Here is a 24,867-nt window from a genome sequence, read left to right as displayed (position 1 = left end):
CTGTCCCGTGCCCTAGCCGCTTGTACGGCGTATTTATGAAGTGTGTGTTTGGTCACTGCAGGGTTTCTCCTGCTTTGTAAATGCAACCAGCAGCTATTAGGAGCTCATGTGTAGAGATTAGCAAGGCATTCCTACTGCAGAATAGTCATTGATGTGTGAATTTCGTTTTAAAAACAAACCCAAACAAACCTGAAGTCTGACCAAAGCTCTGGGATAAGAATATGTCAGATGAACATTTGTTTTAGCAGGTTGCTGTGAGTACTGGGGCATGCGAAGGCTCTTGATTCCACTCGAAAGGGTAGTGGAAGCATTTCCTATTGCATTGCTTTTCGTAGGAAGCTGCTGCTTCCACGCTAAATTACATGTGGCAAAGAATTTCTTAGTAATACACCGTACCTTCAAAGTGCCTTCTCTCTCTCCTGTTCTTTTTTGCTGCAAGAAGCAGGTTTTGAGATTGATTTCTCTTTGAGACAGGATAATTCCTATTGCACACTAGTTAATTATTTGAAATTAAAATGTTAGTTGAGGTAGGATGCAGGATTAGTGATGCAGTTGTAAAGAAGAATGGTAAACCTCACTTTAGGATGAAAATGGTATTTCCCCTCTATCTCGGATTGGAAGCAAGGATCATTATTTCTCTTTGTGCTACACACAAATGATGTATCATTCTATTAAGAGAATAACAGATTTAAAGTATTTTATTGCTAGTTAAATGTAATCCATGGTACTCAATACAGATTTCAAGGATCAAGGGATTTAGATTATTCTGGATTATCATCTTTAGGCTGTCATTTCTTGGTGTGTTTAAGCATAAACTGTGGTCGAAAAGGCTTTATGGAAAAAGGTGCACGTAACTGTTCCTGTCCGAGGGAAGCTGGCTTGCTTCTGGCCTCTTGTTTGTACGCCTGCCTGGCACTTGCACTGCTGTGCCATAGATCAGGGAACCTGCCAGAAAAGATACAAGTTTAGTTTTCAGTCCTCAGCAGTCCCCTGATTTATCTCTCTGGATGATCATGCAAGCTGTAGTACCGGCACAAGGGAAAGTCTGACCAGTTCTTTCAAAAGATCTCACCTTTCTTGCCAAAGGCTTCTGTGAATGCGGCTGTAGCGTGTGCCTGGTATCAGAAGTGCAACGGAAAAAGAAGATCTCAAGCAGAGGAAAGGAATGGAATAAAATATAGATCCTTTGGTGTTGTGGTTGTTTAAATGCTTTTGTCAAGACATCTCTCTCTAGCCCTGAGCGTAGGTGCTTCATCCTCCTGGGAAATGAGAGCAGCTCTCCTGCCTGCTGGGGGTTTGTTTGTGATTGAAGCTCTCAGATGGATGGCATCTGTGCAGAATGTCTGAAAAACTGCACAGAAAGGGAAAAGCAAATCCGCTATTCTATCAAATGCAGACTTTGATGAGCGCTGGGAGTGATTACTGGCTGTTTCTGTAACAGCAGCTGAGATTCTTCTAGGTGTATTTTAGTTGTGTTGAGGCAAAACCAATCTTGTAGCGGTGTCACTCGTGATGTTGCAATGCTGCAAAGCTCTTAACCAATCTCTGTACCTCTGGGATCTCATGTGTAATTCAGGATTGACCAGAATGGATACAAATCCATCCTAATAGCCTAGCTAAGTTAATGAAATTTCCCTGCAACTGACTGCACAATGGCAAACCAACTCATGTCACGCACTGTGTGAGCACTGAGGCTGCAGCCAGGCAGGGATGGTGTCCTCTTTTGTTCTGCTGTGTTAACCTGCAGTTTCTCAAACAGTTAAGTCAAATAGAGAAGAAACTGCAAGGGGACAAAGCTTCTGTTAAATGCCTGGGTACTTCGTTACTTTACTCTGTGAGTGTGCATGTTCAGGGACAAAGTCATTTGCGGTTTTAGAAAAGGAACTGTGAACCACATTCCAACTTCTAGAAGTAATTTTAGGTGCAACTTGGTAAGATGTTCATAAGCTATTACCTAATCAAGCTGGTGGAAATGATGCAGATGCAATTTTGCCTTCCTGATTTTTAATTTTTTTTCAGAATAACATGGAATAGTTGTACCAGTCCAGACCAGAGGTCGTTTTAGTATATTATTCAGTCTTTGGCTGTGATCGATAGCATATATAGAAGGAAAAAATAAAAGAACAGGACTGGATTATGATGATAGTTCCCTGGTATACCCTGTCAGCTGGATAGTTGTGGACTTCCTGAACCAGAGGAGTTATCCTTAACAGTCCTTAAATTACTGTTCTCCCAGGACTTTGTCCAGTCCTGTTTTGAAATAACATAAACTCTGAGCCCCCATAGCCTCCTGTGATAAAATCCCAGTGTTTAGTTAGTTTTGTTCATGAAGTATCTCCTTTGATTTGAATTTTTTCAGCTGCTAGTCTTCTTTGATGCCAGCAGGTCAGTCTTCTAAGAGACGAGGTTATTCAGTTATCCCATTTTCTATGCTACTCTTGGTGCTAGCTCTCTTCTATATCCCACATCAGTTGTTTCTTTTCCAGTATGTTTAATGTGTCCCTGTAAAAGGACCTCTTTTGTGCTTTTGACAATTCTTTTTGACGCTCTCTGTACTTTTCCCGGTAATAACCTTTTTATGTTGCAGGGATGCAGTAAACTTACAAGTACTAAAATGTATTTACTTGTAAAGAGGTTCTGATCTCTGCTGTCATTGGGGGTTCGTAAGCAGTTGCATATAAACAAAAAACTCAGCTCTAATGCCCACTGAATCTAGTGGGAGTCCTTCCATTGACTTTGGTCAGGAGTCTAAATCAAACCACACTAAAAGCATTTTGCAGAAGTACAACTAAAGTGGAAGTAGCTATAAAACAGAAGTGGCCTTGGCTTATTTAATAATTCATTTCTGAGTGGTAAGAAATACAAAAGCAGAGTTTAAACACTGACAGACAAGCTCATTTTCTGGATTCTGCTGCTAAGTGTCAGCAATCTAATGCTGTTTTAGGCAATAATTTGCATACCTTTTGTATGGCACTGCCGTGGAAAGCAAACTCTGCCACAGCCTCCTGTTCCTGCCCCCTCTTTTTGGCTGCCATTCAGTGAACCAGATTGTGGATCTGACCCAGATGTGAAGATTTTTTTTTTTTTTTTTTTTTTTTTAAATTGATGGGGAGAGGTGGTGTCTGCTCCTCCTCAAATGTTCTCTGGGGTAAATTTTAATCCCCCAGTCGAACACATTGTGTAGCCACAGAAGGCATTCTGCTAGCAAAGACACTATTTGTTGCCTTGCAAAAGATATTCTTCAGGGCTGGCTATCTGCTGGTCCCCAAGAATCAGCTCACTGCAGGGTCAGGCAAGCACCAGCTTAGGCGCAAGGCAAGTGGCAGGCTGGAAGCCGAACGCTGGAACCGTTCCCTTGGATTGCTGCCTGCAGCATTGTGTTAGGAAGCACATCTCTAGGAACGCAATAACTGGTTTATTGATGTTCAGGTTGCCCAAATCGCTTTAAAACAATGGTAATGTAATCACTGTAATTCCCAAAGTGAAAAACAGAAGGTGGGTTTGGGTTTTTCCTCTTTTCTTTTTAAATTGTGCTGTCTGTGTACAGCTGTTCAAAATTTAATCTAGTACCAGGTTAGCTCCTACTCCAAGTAAATTTGCTGGACAACCAGAGAGACTGAAAAGCACAGTAAAATGCTTGCTTTTCCACTGCACACTTAGATAAAAAAGTTTTGAAATACAGCATGACAGAAACAGACCTCAGTGGATGTAGAAAATGATTGTGAAATAATGACTGTGAATAACCTCTTTAATTGCTTTAGCAATAAGCAAGATATGAATGGCTGAATCTTTAAATGCCGCTTCAGTTGACATACTATTGGAAATTCATTTTTTTAAAAAGTGAAAAATTTGAGCACTGTTTTAGATCTTCGCTTTTAATTCAAAGCCATTTTTTGCTTGTCTTTACAACGCTGATTGCCTGAATCAGGAAACCAAGACTGTTTTTGAACTTTGAAACGTTACAGTGGTATTTGCGAGGCTTAAGTGAGAGGAGCATCATTGCTAGTCTCTAGGGAGTGCTGATACACCACGCACCATGGAAGTGAGGACCATAGAGTGATATGTTTTATGGAGATACTGGCTTAGGTCTATAGCAAGTAGTCTGGAGACATTGTTTGTCTTTCCTTTAAGTTTATGTGGGAGACAGTATATATTATGGCAGGGTCGGTGTTCTCTGCAGTGCGTTGTACCTGATCATTCCTGGGTCTCTGTCTGCCTTCTGGTTACCAGCAGTAGCACTGCTGTCTGCAGGCACGTGCCTGTCAGCCCACTGGTAGCAGTGGAGTCAGCAGCTGACAGCTCACTGGTTATAGTCACCTATCGCTGGTGGCGATCAAATTGTCCTGTATCCTCTGAACAGCCCTTATAACGGGCTCTTTAGAAGACCGGAATGACAGTAGTTCATTTCTTATAGCTATGGTTTTGCTTCCACTACTGGACATGCAGCAGCACTGGCAGATTGATTTGTTGAGTTGAATGTTTCATGGTTTGGTTGGTACTTGAATGATTTTATCTGTCAGCCTACTCACGTAAGGAGCTGCCTTGGCCATTGGACTCTGGCCTTTGCCAGTCTGTGGGCAGCAAGACTCACATGTAAGGGTCGTTTCCCTCCTTAGGCTTCACTTCTGTTAGAGTCATTTCTTGTAGCTGTTGTCTAGGCAGTTGGAACTGAAGAGGAGTATTTCTCCATCCCTTTGCAGCAATGCACAGAGTGAGTGAGATGTCCCTCACATCCGCAACGTCACATACTCATCACTGTATGGATCAAGGATACACTGTACTATATATGGCAGTTTTGACAGCAGTTACTTATATTTGACCGTAGTGTTTTCTCTTTGCCTGACACAGTTCCTCCCAAAGCTCAGGTGGCATTAGTGCATTATTGGAGTGGTTTTCTGGCTATTCTTATCTGATTTTCTGTTTCCAAGGAGTGGATTTCCCAGCAATTTCCGCTGAAGCAATTATTCTTGTTGGCTAAGGTGAACAAAGCGAGCTTTCAGGATATCCTTTGCTGGGAATATACGGGCTAATTCTTGGAATAATCTCGTTTCTGCAGTGAGGAAAAAGGGTGGAATTATCAATACTGAATTCTTCATGGGACTGCATCTTGTGTGATGCCGAGTCAATCATGAGCTTGCCAGGAAAGCTGAGTTCAAGTATTGTCTGTCTTCATAACTGTGTTTTTGTAACCGGGTTCTGACCCTGTCACAGCAAATGAAATTGAGTGGTATCATACAGCAGCCTTCTCAATGGAAATGTGTGTGTCAGCTGTGTGTGCATACATAGTCATCCTAAACATGTTGTTTATATTTTATATCAGTTTGCTCTAAGGAAAAAACTGGCACCTCATGGTGCAACATGCTCCCTACAGGGAAGACAAGATTGGAACTTGAATACTGATGAGTGGCATCTGCAATGAGGGAAGCGCAATCTAGAGTGTCCTGCCAAACAGAGAGATCCTAGAGAAATGCAAACAGTGTGAGTAATTAGGTCCACACCTTTTAAAGCACTGCTCTTCTCCTCATTAATTTGCTGAGGACACAAGCATGCAAGAGTGAGGCCTTTATGAAATTCTCTGTTTCATCTTGTACTGTGATCTGTTCTGGGAGAGCATTTCAGGCCACGTCCAAAGCGAACATTTGTATATTGAAGTCCAGTTGATTTGGTGTGTTCTTGAACCTTTTTTTTAAAGGCTCCTGTGTTTGAGGCTGTTAGTATATGACAGCTTTGTATGGCATATGGACCTGATGGTGTGTTTCAAAGCTCCTTACGCTTGTCAGAAACCTCGAGTCTGCGTGATAGTCTGGAACCCAGTGATCTTGTATTTTGCACTTGGCAAAACGCAGTAACATGATCCATCTGTTGGCTGTTGAATTAGAAATTAAGTAAAACAAAGTCCATGCGGAGAGTGATGTAACAACGTACCTATAGTGGAGTTCATGATGATGATGATTTGAAGGGTGATATTTTGCACAAACAGTTGTACTGTAAGAATTCATCTTTGTCAAAGGATGAATGTTTTAAATCACATTGTGGAGATTTCCCAGAGCCTTGGATTGCCCCATAGTCAGATACCACTTTTACGTTGGCCACATCACCATGTTGTGTCTGAACTACCAGGTTCAATGGTAAGTAGCATGAAAGGATCTTTGTTCTCGCTTGGCTTGTGTGGTGCTGTAAGAAAAAGAATTGCTTTTGATTGTGATTGTAGACCTTCAGAAATACCTTTAGCATAGATCTGGTCCTGTAAACAGGACACTGCTGAAGCTGGAAGACCTGTGTGTGTTCAAGATTTCTGTAGTTCACTCTGGACAGGTCACTTTCCTGTGTCTTAATTTCCTTAGCTCTGAAGTAGAGACTAATGATGTTTAACTTCCTTTTTAAATTGTTCCAAGCCTCACTGTGATTAAATGTGCTGTGTATATGCTGAGTAGTATCATTATAGCATAAAACTAAAATGCATAAAAATAAAAAGCATAAAAATAAAATGAAAATTAAAAAGAAGCATTGCAAAAACGTGTCTGTGAAACAGAGGGGCTGGTTAGGCTGGTGGGAGAGTATTCAGCACTGCAGGGAGATGTCAACTGGTCCCATAACCAGCTTGAGAAACATGTGCATTCATGACCGAAAGTCCCTGGAGTAGAAGTGGCTCAAACAAATCCCAGCAGAGCAGTGGCTCATGCAGCAAGAGCAGGATTGTGCTTGTACACACCCATAAATTATCCCATCCAGAGGAGCTGGGTGTTTAGGTGTTCTCATTGTTTGGAAATTTGTTGTTGGGAAAATACTAACAACCTCACAGCACATAGTTCTTTGCTGTGTCTAAGTGGATTGCCAGTCCCTTGAGGCAGAGGCTGTCTGGGTTTGCCTTCCACAGAGCCAAACACATTGTCAGCACTCAATTAGGCTCGTATATACAGTTTCATGCTGACTCAGAGCTCAAAGATAGCCAGTGTTTTTTTTCTTGTTGAGTATCCCTGCATAGAGAAAGCAAGCTATTTTTACCCAAACCTGAATCTTTCTAGCATTATTCCTGATAGGAAAAAATAAACCTTGTGTGCTTGAAGTCAAAACTGAAAGAGGGATCTTTTCCTGGGGGTGCCTGTGATCCTCTCAACCTTCCAGTAACTGAGGAAATGCATCCTCTGCGTGTGCGCCTCTGTCAGTGCCTCTCTTCCCTCTTGGTTGTACTATGTGGGCAACCCGCTGGCAGGGGAAGCCCTGCTCTGAGACACAAAGGGCTGATCAGTTCCTGTAAGAAAGGAGCAAGTGAGACAGAGGCAACAGTGTCTTTGGAATCAAGGGGTGAAGAGCTGGTGGGTCGGAGCCGTTTCAGGGAACAGTTGTAGAATCGAGCTGGTGAATTTTTGTTTGGAGGGAAAGAAGAGAAAAATAAGAGCAATGAAGTCTGGTTCGAGTAGGCAGGAGCTTTTTGTGACTGTTAAATACAAAGTTTACAGTTTCTTCCTCTCCCCTGATCTCCTTTGCTTCCACTGTCTGGGGCTTTACTTCTCCGCTGGGTACACAGGCAGCTCTTGAGAGGGGGGAGTGTGGGGTGAGTGGCAGCTCCCTGGCCATGATCCATGAAAGACATCTGAAGCTACAGGACGTGAAGTAGGCAATAGAGTCTGGGGAGAATGCTTTCCTTTTCTGGTTGTGTTTGGGTGGGAAGTGTAAGGGTTTTGTATTTTTTTTTATGCTGCACATTTTTGTAATTCCAGCCACAAACAGAAAAAGCTGGGCAGTGCTGGCTGGGAAGGTGCTTGTGCACCTGTATGGGGTGGGACAGGCATTCAGAGGCAGAAATAGACACCAAGCCATCCGGTTTGGGCAATTACACTCTTCCTGCATTCTCACCGCAGTTGGCATTTCACCAGCTAAGCCACAAAGGGAGGTATAAAGACAAATGAGATCTCTTTTTGAAATTACCTGTACTTAAAAGAACCTCCCTCCTGGGATGGCATTCATTATGTGTCTGTTTATTCATCCTTTGCTCACATGATAATTTGCTCCTGCAGAAATGTATCTCAGCTGCACCCAGTGCTGGGACTGAGCCAGTTCTGCTGGCACTGTTGGAGGTCATTTACCGAGAGAAATTAGCTGTACGGCATACATAAAGGCGACTGACATAGCTATACCTGCCCACAGGTGCTCCGAATGTGCTCGCTACTTTTTCAATAGCTCATCCCAAGTCCCAGTGGATTTCTGACTCTGCTCTGGCTTACACTGTATGTTTCTTCCAGAGTTGGTAATATTCTGAGATGGCTTAAAGTGTAAATGGGAATACGAGCTGTTGATTGGGAAGAGGCAAATGAAATGTCAGCCTCTGTCACAGCACTCTCCTAATATAAAAGATTGGTGGCAGTGGGCTGAGCTGAAGCTGCAGCTGCTGTGGTGTCACTTGGATATTAATTGGGGAGCGGGTGAGTGCAAGGAGCAGCAAATGCTGTGGAAGAGGGGAGAGGAGCCAGATAGGAAGAGGCTGGCACAAGTGCCAGGCTCCTTTACTGGAATGCATCCCTCCGCCTTATGCTGCGGCTCTCGTTCTCTGCAAATCACTCCTGTTTCTGCTGGCCCTCTCTCCAGCTGGACATGCTGGCAGTTTTCTGTCTTCTGGTTAAGAGGTCTCCTTCATGGGGGTTAGTTGTCGCAGAACCTCAGCTCCTCGTCTGGAGTAGCTCGGCTTTCCATCCTGCCTGGTAGCATGCCCTAGATTCATTCACCTCTATTCTGCCAACCCAGGCTGCCGTTCAGGAGTCTTGTCTGTCATTTGCAGGAGTAATTGCAAAAATTGATTCATGGAGAATGTCTGGAACAGGCACATCCTTTTGACAGACCACACAGCCATCATATTCTGCATTTATTTGAGTCAATCAATGCTCTGATGCATATTTGGGTCATAAATACTCCGATATAAATTGCATTTATTATTATGACAGCTGTGTTCCATTTCCTATTATTTATTAGGTTCTGTTGTCCTTTTGTTTTACACCTTCTGGAGCTGTCAAGTCAGCTGCTTACTGGTGACAAAGCTCACAGAATCTTCCAAAAATAAATTCTCTGGAGGGATTTGGGTAACAGCAGGATGTATGCTATTGGAAAGGCACTGGACGATCTCTTTTTTGGTTTGTTTCACTGGAAAGAGGAGGTTTGTGCTTTTTGCCTGCTTTTGCCCAGATTCCAGAACTACACTTTGCATTTGTCATCCAGAAGTCACTGAAGCTGATAATCCCACTGATCAGTGTGAATTTTGGATCACACCCTCCATGTCTCGAAGTTGAATTAGTCAGGTTATTTGATAGTTGAAATGGTGGGATGCTGACTTGGATGTTTCTGATTTTCCCTTAGAAGCTTTTTTAGCTTCATGTCTTTTTACATCGTAAAAATGGCAGAATATGTGATTCTGAGATGAATGAAGGTCAGTGTCCTTCCAAGGGTAAGGTCAAATTGCAATGGGCACGCTGCTCTGTACAAGTCAGAGTCATTTTCTCCTTCTCATTCCCAATAAGCAGTTACATATCCTTTGTGCCAGGTTGCCGCACCAGCTTTGCAAGGTGCCAGGCACTTTGGTGTTAATTCGGGAAAGCACTTAATCATGGAATTGATGACTCCAAAGTGCTTAATATAAGCATGTGCTTAAGTGCCTTTTTGGGCTGGAGCCAGTACAGATGTACCCTTGCAGAGCAGAGATCTGTAAGCCACTTCTGGTCTACTTAGAGCCAAGTTCACTGGAGACTGAGGATTTTAGGGATGTGATGTTTTGGGAGCGTGTGCGCTGCAGGGAAGGGGCAGCAGCCCTGCCTGCTCTTCCTAAAAGGTATCGCCCACACAGGCTCCTGTGGGGGCTGGTGTCCTGGGGATGGAGTGCTCAGCTGGGTTTCAGACTAGATGTGTAGTTTCTCTGCAGATGAAAACACTGCGTAAGTGCTCGTAGTTGTATTCAACAGGTTTTTTTGCCCAAGGATTTTGGGATAGATGCAGGGACGGAGCGGTCTATCAGTCGGGTTTATGTGCTGGCTTAACAGCAACATTGTTTACAGCATTACTATTGAAATACGTGTGATGTAATGCTGCATGTGCTGCTTTTCATGTCTTGACATTTCTTTATTATCTTCATTTATTTTGCTCTAAATGTAAAAAGAGTAAATCTGTAATTCCTATCTGTGTATTCCCAGTGCAAAATTGACATACACACAGTCATACGGCTCACAAAGTATAGATGCAAATGGCTATGTATTATTTATAAAGCAGCTTTGACATTTTATGTTTTAAAAAGGAAGAGACTTTTAGAACATTTCATAGTTCAGCAATCTGCACATTTTTGAGCTATCATGTATCATCATCCTTGAAAAAATTACAATTTGGATCTTAACCACTTTAATTTTATGTGCACATTCCAAACAAAGGGGTGCGTCCTCTGCTTGTGCCTCTTTTTTTTTTCCTGTTCTATCCTCCCCACCCCCTTTTACACAATTAAAAGTAGACGGCTAGGGTTAGACAAAGCCCTGCATTCCAAGAACCATGCAAAAATTAATGGGAGTCATAACTCTGTGCCGAAAGAGGGATCTCCAGGTATTCTAGCATCCCACCCAAATCCTCCTGGGTTTGCTGAACCCAAGACAGTCAGTGAAAGTCAAAAAGTTATACTACTCGGTGGTAAAATTGATATAATTGCTCTCATCCAAATCTCTAATGTTGACAGACAGAAGCCAGGTATAAATCAGCTTAAAATCTGGTAGTTTCTGCTAAGTTCCAAATTAATCCTGAATATGATGTGAGTGCCTTGTGTCATGGCCAGACTGATTTGAGCTAGGCTGGAGCAGTGAACTCTCAAGCTGGGGAGATTTTGCAGAGGTTATTCTATCAAGAGCCTCATTCCTACGTGACGGAAGGTCTTGGATTAATGCTTTGGAGTTCTTGGGGTTGGGGGGAAGCAAGAGGAAAGGTGAACTTGTAGTCTTTCAGAAGAGGACAGACATTCCTGGCCTGTTCGGGCTTTGTGGGTTAACTCTGTCCTGTAGTGAAATTGTAACTCAGTGATGGGTTCGGTACTGGCTAAAGGACCTAATGAGGAGACAGGAGTTTTCTGTCTAACTACAGAGCTGGTGCCAGTAGCGTGATAGTAATGTTAACTCTTTTTGTTCACTGTTTCATGATTGCCTTAAAATACTGCTAGGAAGAATGAAAGAACGTCAGTTTCTATGGCCTATTTCTCTCTGGTCTCTGCTGCAAAAGCCCACAAGGAGCCCTTGGCTTGCTTTCTGTTTGCTTGAAATTCCTTCCAACCTCCACTTCACCTTCTCAGTGACATTTGGGCAGAAGCTCTTAATTTATTCTCTCCTGGTTGTGCCCATCCCTGGATGCTAAGCTTGCAGCGGACTGTGAGGGGATGGTGCTTTCAAATGTAATATGAGTGCTTTGCTCTGAAGTTTCTCTGGGAATGAAAAATCTGTTTGATTAAGGAAATGCTGACTTCTGAAAGCCTATCAGACTGCGCAACTTTGTAAGTCAGGGCTGCAGAATATCTAATTAAATGGAACTGCTCTCTAGAGGATTTGGCTTGCAGAAAATTAGTTTTCGTGTTCTTGGCCTGATGTTTATTGAATGTTTCTTTCTGTTTTCTTTCCTTTGCAGTTTTCATCTGTAGTTTCATGGTTGCAGCACCTATCTTTGGTTACCTTGGTGACCGTTTCAACAGAAAGATCATTCTCAGTTGTGGGATCTTCTTTTGGTCAGCTGTCACTTTTTCAAGCTCCTTCATCACTGAACAGGTAAGATCTTTGCAAAGGCACTTTGCAGGGTGTCCTGAAAAGGTGGAGACAATATGTTCCTGAAAACTCCCCGCTCCCCATCACAGTGTGCTCGAGGGGGAAGTACCCCTCTGGTACATACAGTATGTTGCAATACTTGACCCTTTCATGGGTGGAGTATGCCCTGTGTAACTGGTTTCTTAACTGTGAAAGCTGTTATTCTTTGATCATCCACATTCAGAAAAAGTAACAGGTGAAGTATATCTAAGCAAAAGTTTTTGTTAACATAAGTGTTTTGTTTTGAGGGCAATCCTAAAGAAACTTTAAAAGGCTTTAAAAAAAGACTTGGAAAAAAAAATTCATGGCTGTATCATGGTTCTCTTGTCTTCTGGTGTGTAAGAGAAGCCACTGGAGTTTGTTGGGAGGTCTGTTGAATGACAAAATGCATCCAGCAGTGGTTTTATGCATGCACTTTGCTTCCTGTCCACCAAAGACAGGGAAGGTGGATGATCGTATAGAGATCAGACATAGTTTCAGCTCCTTGAACGCTAGTTGATGGATATGTCTGGGGAACTGATGATGGAGTTGTCGAACTCACTTAATTTTGTCAAGCTATGCATAGCATCCCTCACCTGCTTTCAGGACAGCCACAGTACCCTATTTTGAGGACGCCTCATTGCATTAATGCTCTTGCCTGTCAGAGGCACTTGGAGGCAACAATGATCTGGAAGTTTATGGGGAAAAATATCCTCCTGTTTAAATCATATTATAGAGGAGGTTTAATTGCTGCAGGTGGCAACATTCCTGGGGAGACAAATCACAGCTCCTGGCATCATCAGACTGATTTCCCTGAGGGAGGCAGGGGCATTCCTCATCCTTTTGGCCAGCTGCGTTCCAGAGATTGCAGCATTGTGGTCACGCCTAAAAAATGACAACCAGGGACAAAATCTCTCCACCCTGCTTCCCCCTGCCCACACACATGCTCTGCAGTTTCTAATAAAAGATAATTTTCACCTAAAGTGGGCAGTAGCAGTCACATGTCTGTCTGGCTCTCATGTTGGATTGATTGGTGCTGCATTTCTAAAGAAAAATGCATATGGCCAAATGTAGAGGCCTTTAACTCAGTAAATTGTTCTGATTTATAATTGGCCAGAAAGCATCCTTGCCAGAGAAAGAACATCTCCCATCTAAAATGAAGACGGTGTTTTAGTTTTCTTTTTGGTTTTGTGTTTTGTTTTGTTTTTTTTTATCTTCATAACAGTCTGCAAAAGCAGCTGTGATCAGAGCCCACAGAGGAAAGCATTTTATGAAGGAACCAATTAGCTGCTTATAAACACTTCTTATGTTATGAGCATTCATGCTCAGATTCTCATTGTTCTCTCTGCAATAGACCTAGTCCTATAGCTGCAAGTAGTGGAACCCTGAAAGTGGACTGATGTAATCTATGTTTCCAGAGTTGATTTTGAGTTTAAGGATTTTGGGTTTATTAGCTGAAGTAGTTCAGGAATTAGTATATATGGTCATTGGTATACAGGAGCTCAGAATGGAAGTGGCATATTTTTAGCTAAAGAAAGAGAGAACAATGTTTATGAAGCTGGATTATGTTTGGAATCAAAACCCCAATGTTTTGGAAGTCACAAGAGAGACAAGATCAAAATAGCCAGACCTGTGTTAACTCCTCCTGGATTTGCATTGGGACTCACTCTGGACACAAACTACAGCCTTGGACAAAAACCACCGCAATATTGAGAAAGATCCACTGTCCTGATTTTACTCTGACCCTCGACTCTACCAGAAGACTTACGTGTTAAGCTAGAGGTCTCGTGCCCAGCTCTTGTTATTGACTCCAGGAGATTATGGAAATTTTTACAGCTGCTGTATGGATGTGCTCAACCCAGTGGCTGCAGCAGTTGAGCAAGGTCATAAGAATAATCCCAACTTCACATGGTATCCCTACCACTTTGGTATTGTTTTTGGAGGCCTGATCTCTAATTGGGAAGACATGCCACATTGAACAAGGTGAATTCCTGAAGTACTAATGAGAAAAAGGGTCAGAGAAGAGCTGATGCAGCTTTTTTTCTTTATACAGTGACTAACTAGGCATTTTTTCTGATCTTTGTATTATAGGATTCATTTGAGGAGCAAAACACTGGCTCTTCTCTCAAGATTTTTTTACTTCTGTCTTTTAAGACTGTGTATGTGTTTGTCAGGGAGGAAGGCTAGGAGCTGAAGCATGAAAAAGTCTTTGCTGGTACAAATAAAAGCAGTAGTGAGGCTACTGTAAGTAGAGAAGTACTCACACCCAAGTCCACATGAAAACACAGGGCTAGAAGGAGCAAGCTGGCACAGGCTGAGCACATTGAAAAACTGTACAGAGAACTCCTGTATGTGGTGACAGCAAAAATACCCAACTAGGCGAGAAACAATAGCCATTTGGTAGAAATAGTGAACTGTGTCTTCAGGGATTGCCTTTCTTCACATTTTGACAGTGTCTAGTGCCTCATGCATGCTATCACTGTGTAATTAAATAGAGTGCACATCCGCAGAGTTCAAATTTGGAGCGTAAATGGAAAGAGACAGCTTAAGAAAGACAGAGAGCAGCTACAGAGCTGGTGGACTCTGAAGGCACCCAATTTGTAGAGGTTTTTGGCAGTGTGTTAATAATAGTTCCTAGCTAAGCTTTGGACACTTAAGGACAAACGATCAAAATGCTATCATTTGAGTGAATATCTAGAGTATTTGTAATTTATTGTGCAAACAAGCATACAGAAAAGGACATGTTAATTCTTATCTGTCAAGTTATTCAATAAAGAAATACCCATGCAGCAAGAAAAGGATGTGGAGTGAGAAACTACCTCAGAGAGAAGGATGCTGATCTGGAAGAAAGGATTGGAGCACAATGAAATGGTTCATCTAAGATACTATCTAAATGCTATTTCATCCTGTTTGGGTTAAAAAGATAGTGGCTGAAAATTGGCAGATAAAACAGGGAATTGTATATATATGCCATGCAGACAGGTAGTTGCTAGAAAGCACTGCATTAAGATTTGTTACCACTTATTAAAATATCCTCAGTTATTTATTACCAAATATTTTTGGGCTTTTAGCATGGAATAATGACTGTCAAATAAATGAAGAACAAATCTCTCAACTGCTAGTAGCTATTAAATAACTGAATAATAGGCTTTCACAGGAAAAAAAGAAAATCAGACCAAGATTTAAGAATAGTTTCGGAGTATACAGGGCGGGTGATAGTTACAGAAAACAACAAGGCATCAATTCTATGCATAGCAAAATAACAATAGGACAAATCGATATGTAAATATTTGGTTACTGTTCATGAGTTCTTAAATTACAGTTAAAATAAATCAAAATAAGAAACCCAAATAAATACATCACAGACTAATTCTATAAAGACACCTGGTTTCATAGATAAAAATAGCTGGTGATAAATTTAACTAAGAAAAAGCATCAGAAGTAACGAGACTGAGGTAATATTGGAAAGGTCACTTTTTATTCTGTCAAATAATGTGATATGACAATTTATATTCATGCAGAATTTGTCTGTAGAAAAATAAGAAATGAGTCCTCCTGCACTTTGTCTCTGGTACTTGCACATTTCTGCTCTGCAACACTGTTTAGCACTTCCTAAAATAAGAGCTGCGTTACAAAAATCATTAATAAACTTGTTCATTAATCTAACATTAGTTAAAGTTGGTACGTATTTAGACACGTCTCTAGATAACTCCATTTATAGAAACTTCAGTAAAGTATGTATATATCTTAATTTGTATTTTGTAAGTACAAACACCTGCTTAGAAATTACCTCCTTTTATGAATGCCTTTTAATCAGTTCTGCACCTGCAGGTACACAAATTTTGGTACTTTCACCTGCAAAACCCTTTCTTGTGTTGTTTTTGGTTTTTCACAAGCATTTGGAGAAAATGCTTTCGGGCTGTTGCTTCATGCACCGTAATAAATCAGCAAAAAATAAGCGAGCTGCTGGGCAGTGTAGAGTCGTATCGCAAAGAAATGCCCTGAGCACACAGACTTCATGGAGTTCCTTTACCAAGATGCATTTCCATCCACACAAAAACCTAAGTATGTGTCTACCTTCCTCTGTATCAGTATAAACTCTGATTTAATAATTAACTGTTTTTTTTCTCTACATAGCATATTTATGACCATAGTGCCTGATTCGCCTGTGTTGTGGCTGATCGTCGTGAGCTGGTTTATATTCCAGAATGTCATTGGAAGGAGTCTGTGGTCCCAATTGCACCATTTCTCCCTTTTGGAACAGTTTCACTTGAAGCGACTTGGTGATCAGGCCACGTGCTGGGAGTTTGTTTCTGCTGCTTGAATATCCATGTCTATTAGTCATAATAATAGTTCTTACAGCTGATGAATTTGGCCAGAAATTTGTCATAGATGAAGTCTTGCTTTTGGTGCTAACCTTCCTACCCCTCATAGCACAAACTTCTGATAGATCAGGACCCCTCTCCCTCATGGGCAGACACCAGTTTCTCAAAGCAAGAAAGAGCTTGGAGGTGGAAAGTTGCAGACTGTTCTCCCAGTCTTGTGAAATACTGTTATTTCACAGAATCACAGAAGGGTAGGGGTTGGAAGGGACCTCTGTGGGTCATCTAGTCCAACCCTTCTGCCGAAGCAGGGTCACCTACAGCAGGCTGCACAGGACCTTGTCCAGGCGGGTCTTGAATATCTCCAGAGTAGGAGACTCCACAACCTCCCTGGGCAGCCTGTTCCAGTGCTCTGTCACCCTCAGAGGGAAGAAGTTCTTCCTCATGTTCAGACGGAACTTCCTGTGCCTCAGTTTGTGCCCATTGCCCCTTGTCCTGTCGCTGGGCACCACTGAAAAGAGCTTGGCCCCATCCTCCTGACACCAACCCTTCAGATATTTATAAGCATTTATTAGGTCCCCTCTCAGCCTTCTCTTGTTCAGGCTGAACAAGCCCAGCTCCCTCAGCCTCTCCTCGTAGGGGAGATGTTCCAGTCCCCTCATCATCCTCATAGCCCTCCGCTGGACTCTCTCCAGTAGCTCTTCATCTTTCTTGAACTGGGGAGCCCAGAACTGGACAGTACTCCAGATGGGGCCTCACCAGGGCAGTGTAGAGGGGAAGGAGAACCTCCCTCGTCCTGCTGGCCACACTCTTCTTGATGCACCCCAGGATTCCATTGGCTTTCTTGGCAGCCAGGGCACACTGCTGGCTCATGGTTAACCTGTCGTCCACCAGGACACCCAGGTCGCTCTCCGCAGAGCTGCACTCCAGCAGGTCCACCCCAAGCCCATACTGGTGCATGAGGTTGTTCCTCCCCAGGTGCAGGACCCTGCATTTGCCTTTGTTGAACCTCATCAGGTTCCTCTCTGCCCAACTTTCCAGACTATCCAGGTCACGCTGAATGGCAGCACAGCCTTCTGGTGTGTCTACCACACCTCCCATTTCCCATGTAAAGATCTTGAATAAAGCACATTTCTGTGTAAAAGGGATACTGTTCTACAGATGAGCAAAGTATTCTGCTAAGTAGTTTGGCTCCACTAGGCTGGGTGACCAAAGGTACCTAATAATCAACCAGACCCAGCTGTGGTAATGTGGTTTTGCTGGGAGACCTCAGCGCTGCAGATGGTAGAAAGTTTAGAAAAGGAAAACAAAGAATGAACAAGGTAAAGCAGGAATGTGCTTTTGAATCCTCCACTTCTTGGTAAATATTTCTGTTTAAATGTTGATATAGCTAACATGATAAAATGTTTTTGCTCCCACTGCAAGTTAATCTGGATAGGTATTTCTACTACTGTTTGTTTTCTTTTCCTCTCCTTCTGATTTATTTCTGAAAGCGGAAGCAAATAGTCCACTGTGGAATTCCAGTTAGCCTGCAGTGCTTGGTAAAGTCCTGGCTTTCAGACTTGCCAGATGTATATTTATTTCCAAAGCTTGTTTTTCAAGGAGTGCTAAAAGAAGCAACAAATTCTGTGCAGTATGGAACAAATAGTTAGCTGGATTGATTTTAAAAAACGTAAACATAAAGCAACCCATCTCCCTACACATGATGATTCACTGCAAGGAAAAAAAAAGTAAAGCTTTTAGTCATCTTATGTGCTCTGGCAGTTGTATTCTAAAACATACAGCTTCTGCTCCTTTGCTTCCACTGTGTAAGATAAATCCACAGTTTGAAAAACAGAAACAAACAATACTAAGAGCCCCAAGCCATCGTTTTGTATGTAAGAAGAGTACTGACTTTTATCTTTGAAGTCACCATGAATTACTGAAATGTTTATATCCCACTGTTCCATCCTATTATTTCTGAGCAGAACACTCTTTCAGAAAGAAGGAAAATTAGATTCTCCCAAGCTACTTTGTGAAGTCTGCTGCAGATTCATGCAATCCCTTCCCTCATGTGCAATTCTTGACAGTTTGTGTGGCGGTTCGAGAAATCGGTGCTGGAACTAACGCGGGGTGTTATGGACAAAGGCTGTTAGTTTCGCCAGCCTTTAATGTGGCACTGGAACCCTACAGAGGAGCATATGCTATTGACATTTGGATTGCGGCACGCTTGCCCTTTTGCTAGACTGCTCAGGATAAAATATAGAGTGCTGCGCGCTCTCTTATCTCAGAGGAAGAGATTAGGGTGGGTAATATACTGCAGTGGTATTGCTATTCTAATTGCTGGCGGTGTCAACACTCAAATTACTAAGTGCTGCTGTAACGGCCACGTGTGTAATGCTGGTATAGTGCCCCGCTGCACTAGCTGGTAGCTGTGACCTGCTCCTGCTTTGCGTCTGCTCTGTCAAGATGAGACATAGCAATCCATACATCTTCTCTTCTCCCCAGCTATGAGGGCTCCCTCCTCACCACGGGAGAGCTGCTGTGCTGGGGGCCAGCGGGTGTCAGGTGAGGGAGGATGCTGTGCTGGGGTTAGGTGGCTCTGAAGTCCAAGAAGAGAGGGGAAGGATAAGGGCTCTCATCACTGCTTTATGCTGCAGAGTGAAATTTTTTATGGCCTGATTCTGCCTCACTTTCCCTGTCCCATATGTCTGAAAGAAGGTGGTTTGAAGAAAGGTAATTCCCACAGCCGCCTTTAGACCTGCCTCCCTCCTCAGCAGCCTGCTGTGCAACAGGCTTACTTGCACTGCAGTGTGCTGGTGATGGCATTGCCTGTCAGAAGAGATGAACCTACCCCAAGTCTGGCTATAGGTACCTACTCCCGTATGGCTGCTGGAGATGGAGTTACTCCTTGAGGGGTAACTTTAAAGAGCTGCAGCTCTTGGGACGAAGGAATTGTCAGGTTCCTGCAGCCATTCTGCTGTGAGAAACTTCCCTTGGGTTTTCACAGTTTCTTGACTCTCCAGCTTGAGCTAGGGCTCGATCAAGACATAGCAAAATTTATGCTCCCTGGACAAGGAAGCATGAGAGTTTCTATGGGAATTGAAAGTCACTATTTCTTTGACTCCTTTCCAGCAAGACGGCGCATGCTGCTCCTTCCCAGCGCTATTCACAGCATTCTTAGAAGTTTTACTATCTTGCATTTTTTTTAATGTGGATTATGTGAGGTGTACTGTAGGAAAAGAATGCTCTGTTGCTTATTTCTTCAGTAATGAAGCATTGGCCATCCTGGTCCTAAGGTATTCTGGGCATCTGTCAAGTCTGCTAGCATCTTCAGCACTGCTGATACCAAATACTGTACAGGAAACTGTTTTAGTGTGAGAGCAACATCTTCTCTTGCACAGACAAGTGTAAAGATTTGAACTCTGGAATCTTGGGTCCTCATTGTTCCCTCAGATTTTGCTGACCTAGGACAGAAGAGATGGGAAAATATTTATATAGATGAAATAGTTGCAGCTTGCTGAAATAGAGTGCAGAATTACTGTTGTGTTTGTCCTCTAGCTGCTTTATACTCCTACCCTGTCCCTCTTCCGATAGGGAAACTATAAGTGAAAAACAAGTTTGGGTGTTCTCAGAGCGTCAGCCCCAAAAAGCCAATCTATGAGAGGAGGAGGATTTTCATAGCTGTTATCAGAAATTTAAGTCTTGTATTTTCTCCTCCAAGTGTTTTTTTCCCTCCAGTATCCGCATCTATGTGTCTGTAAAGCGTTTGGGAAGAGTTAGTGGAAACACAGCTGGTGATGGCTGCCAGGAGAGAGCCAGTGTAGTTCCAGACCTTACTCAGAAAGCTTATTCGTGTGATGAGGAAAATGAACTTCAAGAAACTATCATAAGGAGTATCTCTATCATACCTAGCTTTTCCTGTACAGTGTCTGGACCAGGATCGGTTCTGCTCTCCCCTCTGGGACTCGGAGGCAATCAGGATCACACCCGCCAAGTCCCAGCTCCCCCAGGCAGGGCCAGCTGGGCACCATGTCCTGTTCAAACTTCTGAGATCACCCCAGCCACATATTGTTGTGTTCATAAGTGTGCCTCCTGCCCTCTGCTACCTGCTTTCGGGTCATTAATTGGTCTGAAATCATGCAATATCTGTGGATACTGAAATCAGAAGAGGTGTTTCTGTTGCTGAGTGTCGTAACTCACCTGAATGGACACATGCTGCTGCAGAGGCTTCTACTGCCAGTTCATTAAAACGAAGGCAGCAATTTGCACCAAAATGTCAGAACTGCTCCTCGGAGCTCAGGCATTTTTTGGAGCAGGCGGACAGAGGTTCGTGCTGGGAGAGTATCAAGAAATAGGCTCGAGGCTTAATGCTAATTTGCAGTGGGTCTCAGTGAGGGCTCCCTGTAATTGCCTACTGTTTTTTCAGAGAACCGCTGGTTATCTAGGTTACTGGAAGATGTTGAAATCGTTATCGTAGGGTGTGTGATTGTGGTTCTGGTTCAGCTCCTTCTTCGGAAGTCTGTGGGAACCTTTTTTGTGTCTTTGTGGGAATTGAGTCAGACCGTACATCTTTTTAAATCAATATGCTTGCGTTTGATGCTGTTTCATCGGATCATGAAAATGCCTAGAGACAACAGCTGGGGACCGTGGTACCGGCATGAAAGATCTTTACAGGCCAAAGACCTTTACAGCTTTGTCCCAGTTTTGTGCAGAAACCTGAATTTGTAGTCTCTAAGTTGAAGAGTAGTGAAGTTCAGCTGCTGTATCAGTTAACGGGTGGTTTGGAAGCAATGCCTGCCTTTAACTATTTTCCCGCCTGTCCTGCTTTTAATGTGCCTGAGCAGGAAATCTCACCTGGGTCAGTTATTTGCTGAGGAGGCAGAGGGAATAAGGCATATTTATTTCATTGCTAGGCTGTGTGTGTCTTGGAAGCATTCCTTCTTGTGTTGCCTATTAAAATGTATATTCTGCTTGTCATACTGCAGCAGAGGCCTAACCCCAGAGCACGCTGATGAAACACAAAAAGGATGTCTTACTAGTTCAACCCTGTCTTATTGGAAGTCTCTATAATGCTTTAGCATTATGCTTTGTGAATAATTATTACTACATCTTAAGCTCTGCCTCATTCAAAACATTCTAGGAATGGAAGAAAGGGAAAATGCTCCTTGAATATACTATGATTGAATCAGCTGAGAAAAAAAAAATGAAAAAAAAAAAAAAGAAGAAAAAAATGTAGTGCTGCATATAAGTTTCCAAGCAAATGTTAAAATATAGAGTAAGGAGTTATAAAATTTCCTATCAGCTGAATGTGATCCTTGCAGAGGTGGTTGTGGCCTGAGGAACGCAAGTCATTCCCAACTCAGTGCTCCACTTGCATGCTTGCTTCACTGGTGGGCAAGTCTGGCTTGGTCAGAGGGCAAAGCGAGTCACTGCTGCAGTGTCTGGATGGCACCACTGATCCTGTTCATTTGGAAATAAACTGCCCAGATAATTGTGTATTGAGAGGATGCCAAGTTGATGGGGTAGAACATGTCCCTTTGTGCTTCACTGCAGTGTTTAGATATGGGTCTGGAGAAATGTTACCATTGGTTTAAGGATGTGAGCCGACATGTACTTCGCATGGGTGTAAACAAGGCCCTTTATGGCTCGTGTTCCTGAGGCTTATGAAGTTGAAAGAATCATGATGCTTCGGGAGAGTTTAGCTGACGGTGCCTCACAAAGGAAACAATTAATTCAACCAACTTTTAGGCTCATTAGGAGGCCTGGAAACAAATCTAAACTTTGTACTAGCAGGGCCTTGGTGGCTCTTGAAAGTTGTGCAAATTATCCTGAAAATCAGGATGCAGGAGAGAGGGAAAGTGTTATTCAGCCTCTCGCTTGTGTTCAGATGCAAAAACATGGATTTGGGCCTTTCTGTGTTTGAGCTCTTGGTTGCCTGCTGATACAAAAGCATCAGTCATACTGTAGGAAGCCTGAGGGCTTCTTCAATAGCACACACAATCTGTGGCCTCCTGGGTCATGTAGAAGGGCTGAAAAAAGGACCATTGTGTTCTGAGTAATGTGCAAATAGTGTGAAGATGGGAGATGTCTTACAGTACTAGGTGCTAAATTAGTCTTTTGAAGTGTTGGCATATCTTTTAAATGTATTAAGTTCATGTGCTACACAACACAGCATTTGCAATTCAGATAACATTGAATTAGAGTACTAATCTCAAACCCATGTAATAGATTTTGAGCTGGAAATCCCTGGGAATGGTGCTGATCATCATGTCTGAAAAGATGATTGATGTCGTCTCATGAGAAGATAGTGCAAAACATGCAAATGCATTTAATATAGCTAAATAGGACTGTTATTTGGTCAAATAGGCTGGCTGTAGAGGATGGAATGAAGCTACCGCATGACAAAACCTCGCAATTAGTAGTGCTTCAATTTGCAATGTAACAACTGTTCAAAGAAGATCAGGAATAAGAAGAAGCTGCTAGGTGGGAGGAACTGGTAGATGCATCAGTTTCTCTCTGGAAATCTGATGCTAAAAATGAGGCATCTCTCAGATGTAGGTCAGATGTACTGCAGGGTCAGCCTTCCTCACAGTCCGTGGGTGCTTCTGGATCTCAGCTGAGGCAGCAAGCCAGAGAGTGTGAAAACAGAAAGCAGGAAGAAAAAATTGCTCTTCAGAGTTTGGAGTGATTCAGGTGGTTTTTCAGCAAAGTTGCCAAAAAGGTCTGACCTACTGGTGTGCTTAGACTTCTGGCATATGCAAAGTAAAATATGCCAAGAAACAGTGAAACCAACGTTATAGGGAAAGGTGCTGGGACTATAACTTTGTGGTAAGTGAATTTAAACCTTGAGGCATTACATTAAAACGTGTCCTTCGTGGACTCTTAAAACTTGTTCTACCCTTGAAAATGCACGTAGTTAGGGCACAACGGTTACACCTGGGTGTCTCAGTCAGTTGGCTGATGCTTTTTTCAAAGGGTGCTGAGAAATCATAGTTTCTGCAGTTGTCTCAGGGATAGGAACATGGGGTAGTGCTCTCCAAGAATGAGACCTGTCTGTTGGACTTGACTAAATTTTGGTTTAAGAATTAGTTCAAACCAGAGTGTTTGAGCCAAGACAGCACATCGGGTTAATGTGGTTAGATCTCATGCATTTCTATAATCACTGAAGGTGGAGATGTTGTTAGTGTTATCTATCAATGCCTGAAACTATTTGTTCTGAAAAATCCGGTATCTGTTTATAGCTGGGTTGCTTGGATTCAGTCTTCGCTTGTGACTCATCTGTGGCTGGAACGCGACAGCCTGTTACTGCCTGTGAATATTCTTTAGTTTTGTGTATGTCAGGTCATATTCCAGCTGTTAGTATTTGAAAACTTGTGTGTATCTAGAACCTTGCATTGTTTCCACGGTTGCAAAAATATGTTGTAGTTCTCCCAATCTGTATTTTTGTGGGTATGTTATGATTGTCTTTGCATGTCTCAGGAAGGGACTGGTGATAGTGCCTAATGCCAGAGATATTTGTTGGAAGTGCTGATAAGCATGTCCCACCTGACAGATCTAGAACAAAAAGCAATAGTTTGCTTCCGACCCAGAACTATTAAGGTTCTCAGGGGAACAGTTTGGGAAGATACATGCTGGCCGAGCTGCATGTAATGGTTTTGTAACACAGACAAATGACCACTATTTCGGCCGCATGAGATGCTACAGGCTCCCCTGTTTGTGTGTTACACCAGAGCCACAAGGATGAAAAGAAGTGCTTTAACTCAGTGCTGTAGCAAGCACTGGTAGCATGGGGCTCTTTATGATCCCTGTGATTTATTTTAAAACATCGACCTTTTTCTTTAAGGTCTGTTTTCTAAGCAGCTATGCACGTAGCACTCCGCTGGATGGTGTTCTGGTGAATAAGCAAGCTAATCTGTTACATTCCTTCCAATTACGTTCCAGACCCCTGTCATTAATGCACAGGAGACTAAATTGAGAAGAACATAAATCCCACCCTTTGAGTGTCATGTAATATTTTTACCACAGGCAGGTCAATCAGATGAAAAGCTCTTCAATTAGCAAGCTGAAATGCTGCTTTGTCTTAACTGAGGCTGTTGTCAGGACCTGGTGGTGCTACTTTATCACCCAGTGTCTTGTAATTACAGTGCCTAATTGGACAGAGAATGGGAATTGGGCTTGATGTTTTCTTTTTTTGTGTGTGTGCGTGCTACCCAAAAATGACTGAAAAGTAATATATGAGTTTCTCAGGACTGTGACAGGTTTGGAGGGAGGGCAACGACGGGAACTTGGATTTCAGATGCTGCGATTTTAATGTTGAAAAGGAATTTCAAATTCAAAATTTGCAAGTAGTTGAGAAAATCTTGGCCCTGATTTTTGTACCTGCGAAGCACACAGCAGCTCCCTGCCAACTCTGGGAAGTGCTGTGGGAGTCTTGCTGCTTCCATGGTTTTGGTTTTGTTTTTTTCTCCAGAGTGCTTAATTAGGTGCTTCGCTTTAGAGCCTATCTGTAGGTATGCAGTTGTTAAACACTTAAGTTGCTGATTGAAGGGTGTGATGAGTGAAAAAGGAATATCTTACAGTCTTTACATGTTATTTTTACATACTAAATAATAATATAAATCTCATAAAATAAGGATGCTTTAATCAGCCAGAATGTTAAGTACATTTCCAAAGAAAACTTTCTATGTTCAATTAAGTGTGCCTGAACAGGTCACCTGGGAGAACTAAAGCCATTAACAAATACTAGAGACAATCAAAGGAAGGGTGAGTGGAGTTTG

The 24,867-nt window shown here is 42.6% G+C and overlaps 1 protein-coding gene across 4 annotated transcripts in view; it reads left to right on the top strand.

The window, feature by feature from the left end:
* The window catches only part of LOC104331854 (SPNS lysolipid transporter 2, sphingosine-1-phosphate), a 143,131-nt gene that overhangs the window by 51,752 nt on the left and 66,512 nt on the right, over positions 1-24,867 (top strand). For all 4 annotated transcript variants that reach the window (XM_075440163.1, XM_075440162.1, XM_075440159.1 and 1 more), the window contains exon 3: positions 11,635-11,771. In XM_075440163.1, the coding sequence (XP_075296278.1) occupies positions 11,635-11,771 (137 nt within the window). The remainder of the gene's footprint in view (positions 1-11,634; positions 11,772-24,867) is intronic.

Source organism: Opisthocomus hoazin, chromosome 20 (assembly GCF_030867145.1).
Source record: "Opisthocomus hoazin isolate bOpiHoa1 chromosome 20, bOpiHoa1.hap1, whole genome shotgun sequence".
NCBI lineage: Eukaryota > Metazoa > Chordata > Aves > Opisthocomiformes > Opisthocomidae > Opisthocomus > Opisthocomus hoazin.
This window is presented reverse-complemented; position numbering and strand designations above follow the sequence as displayed.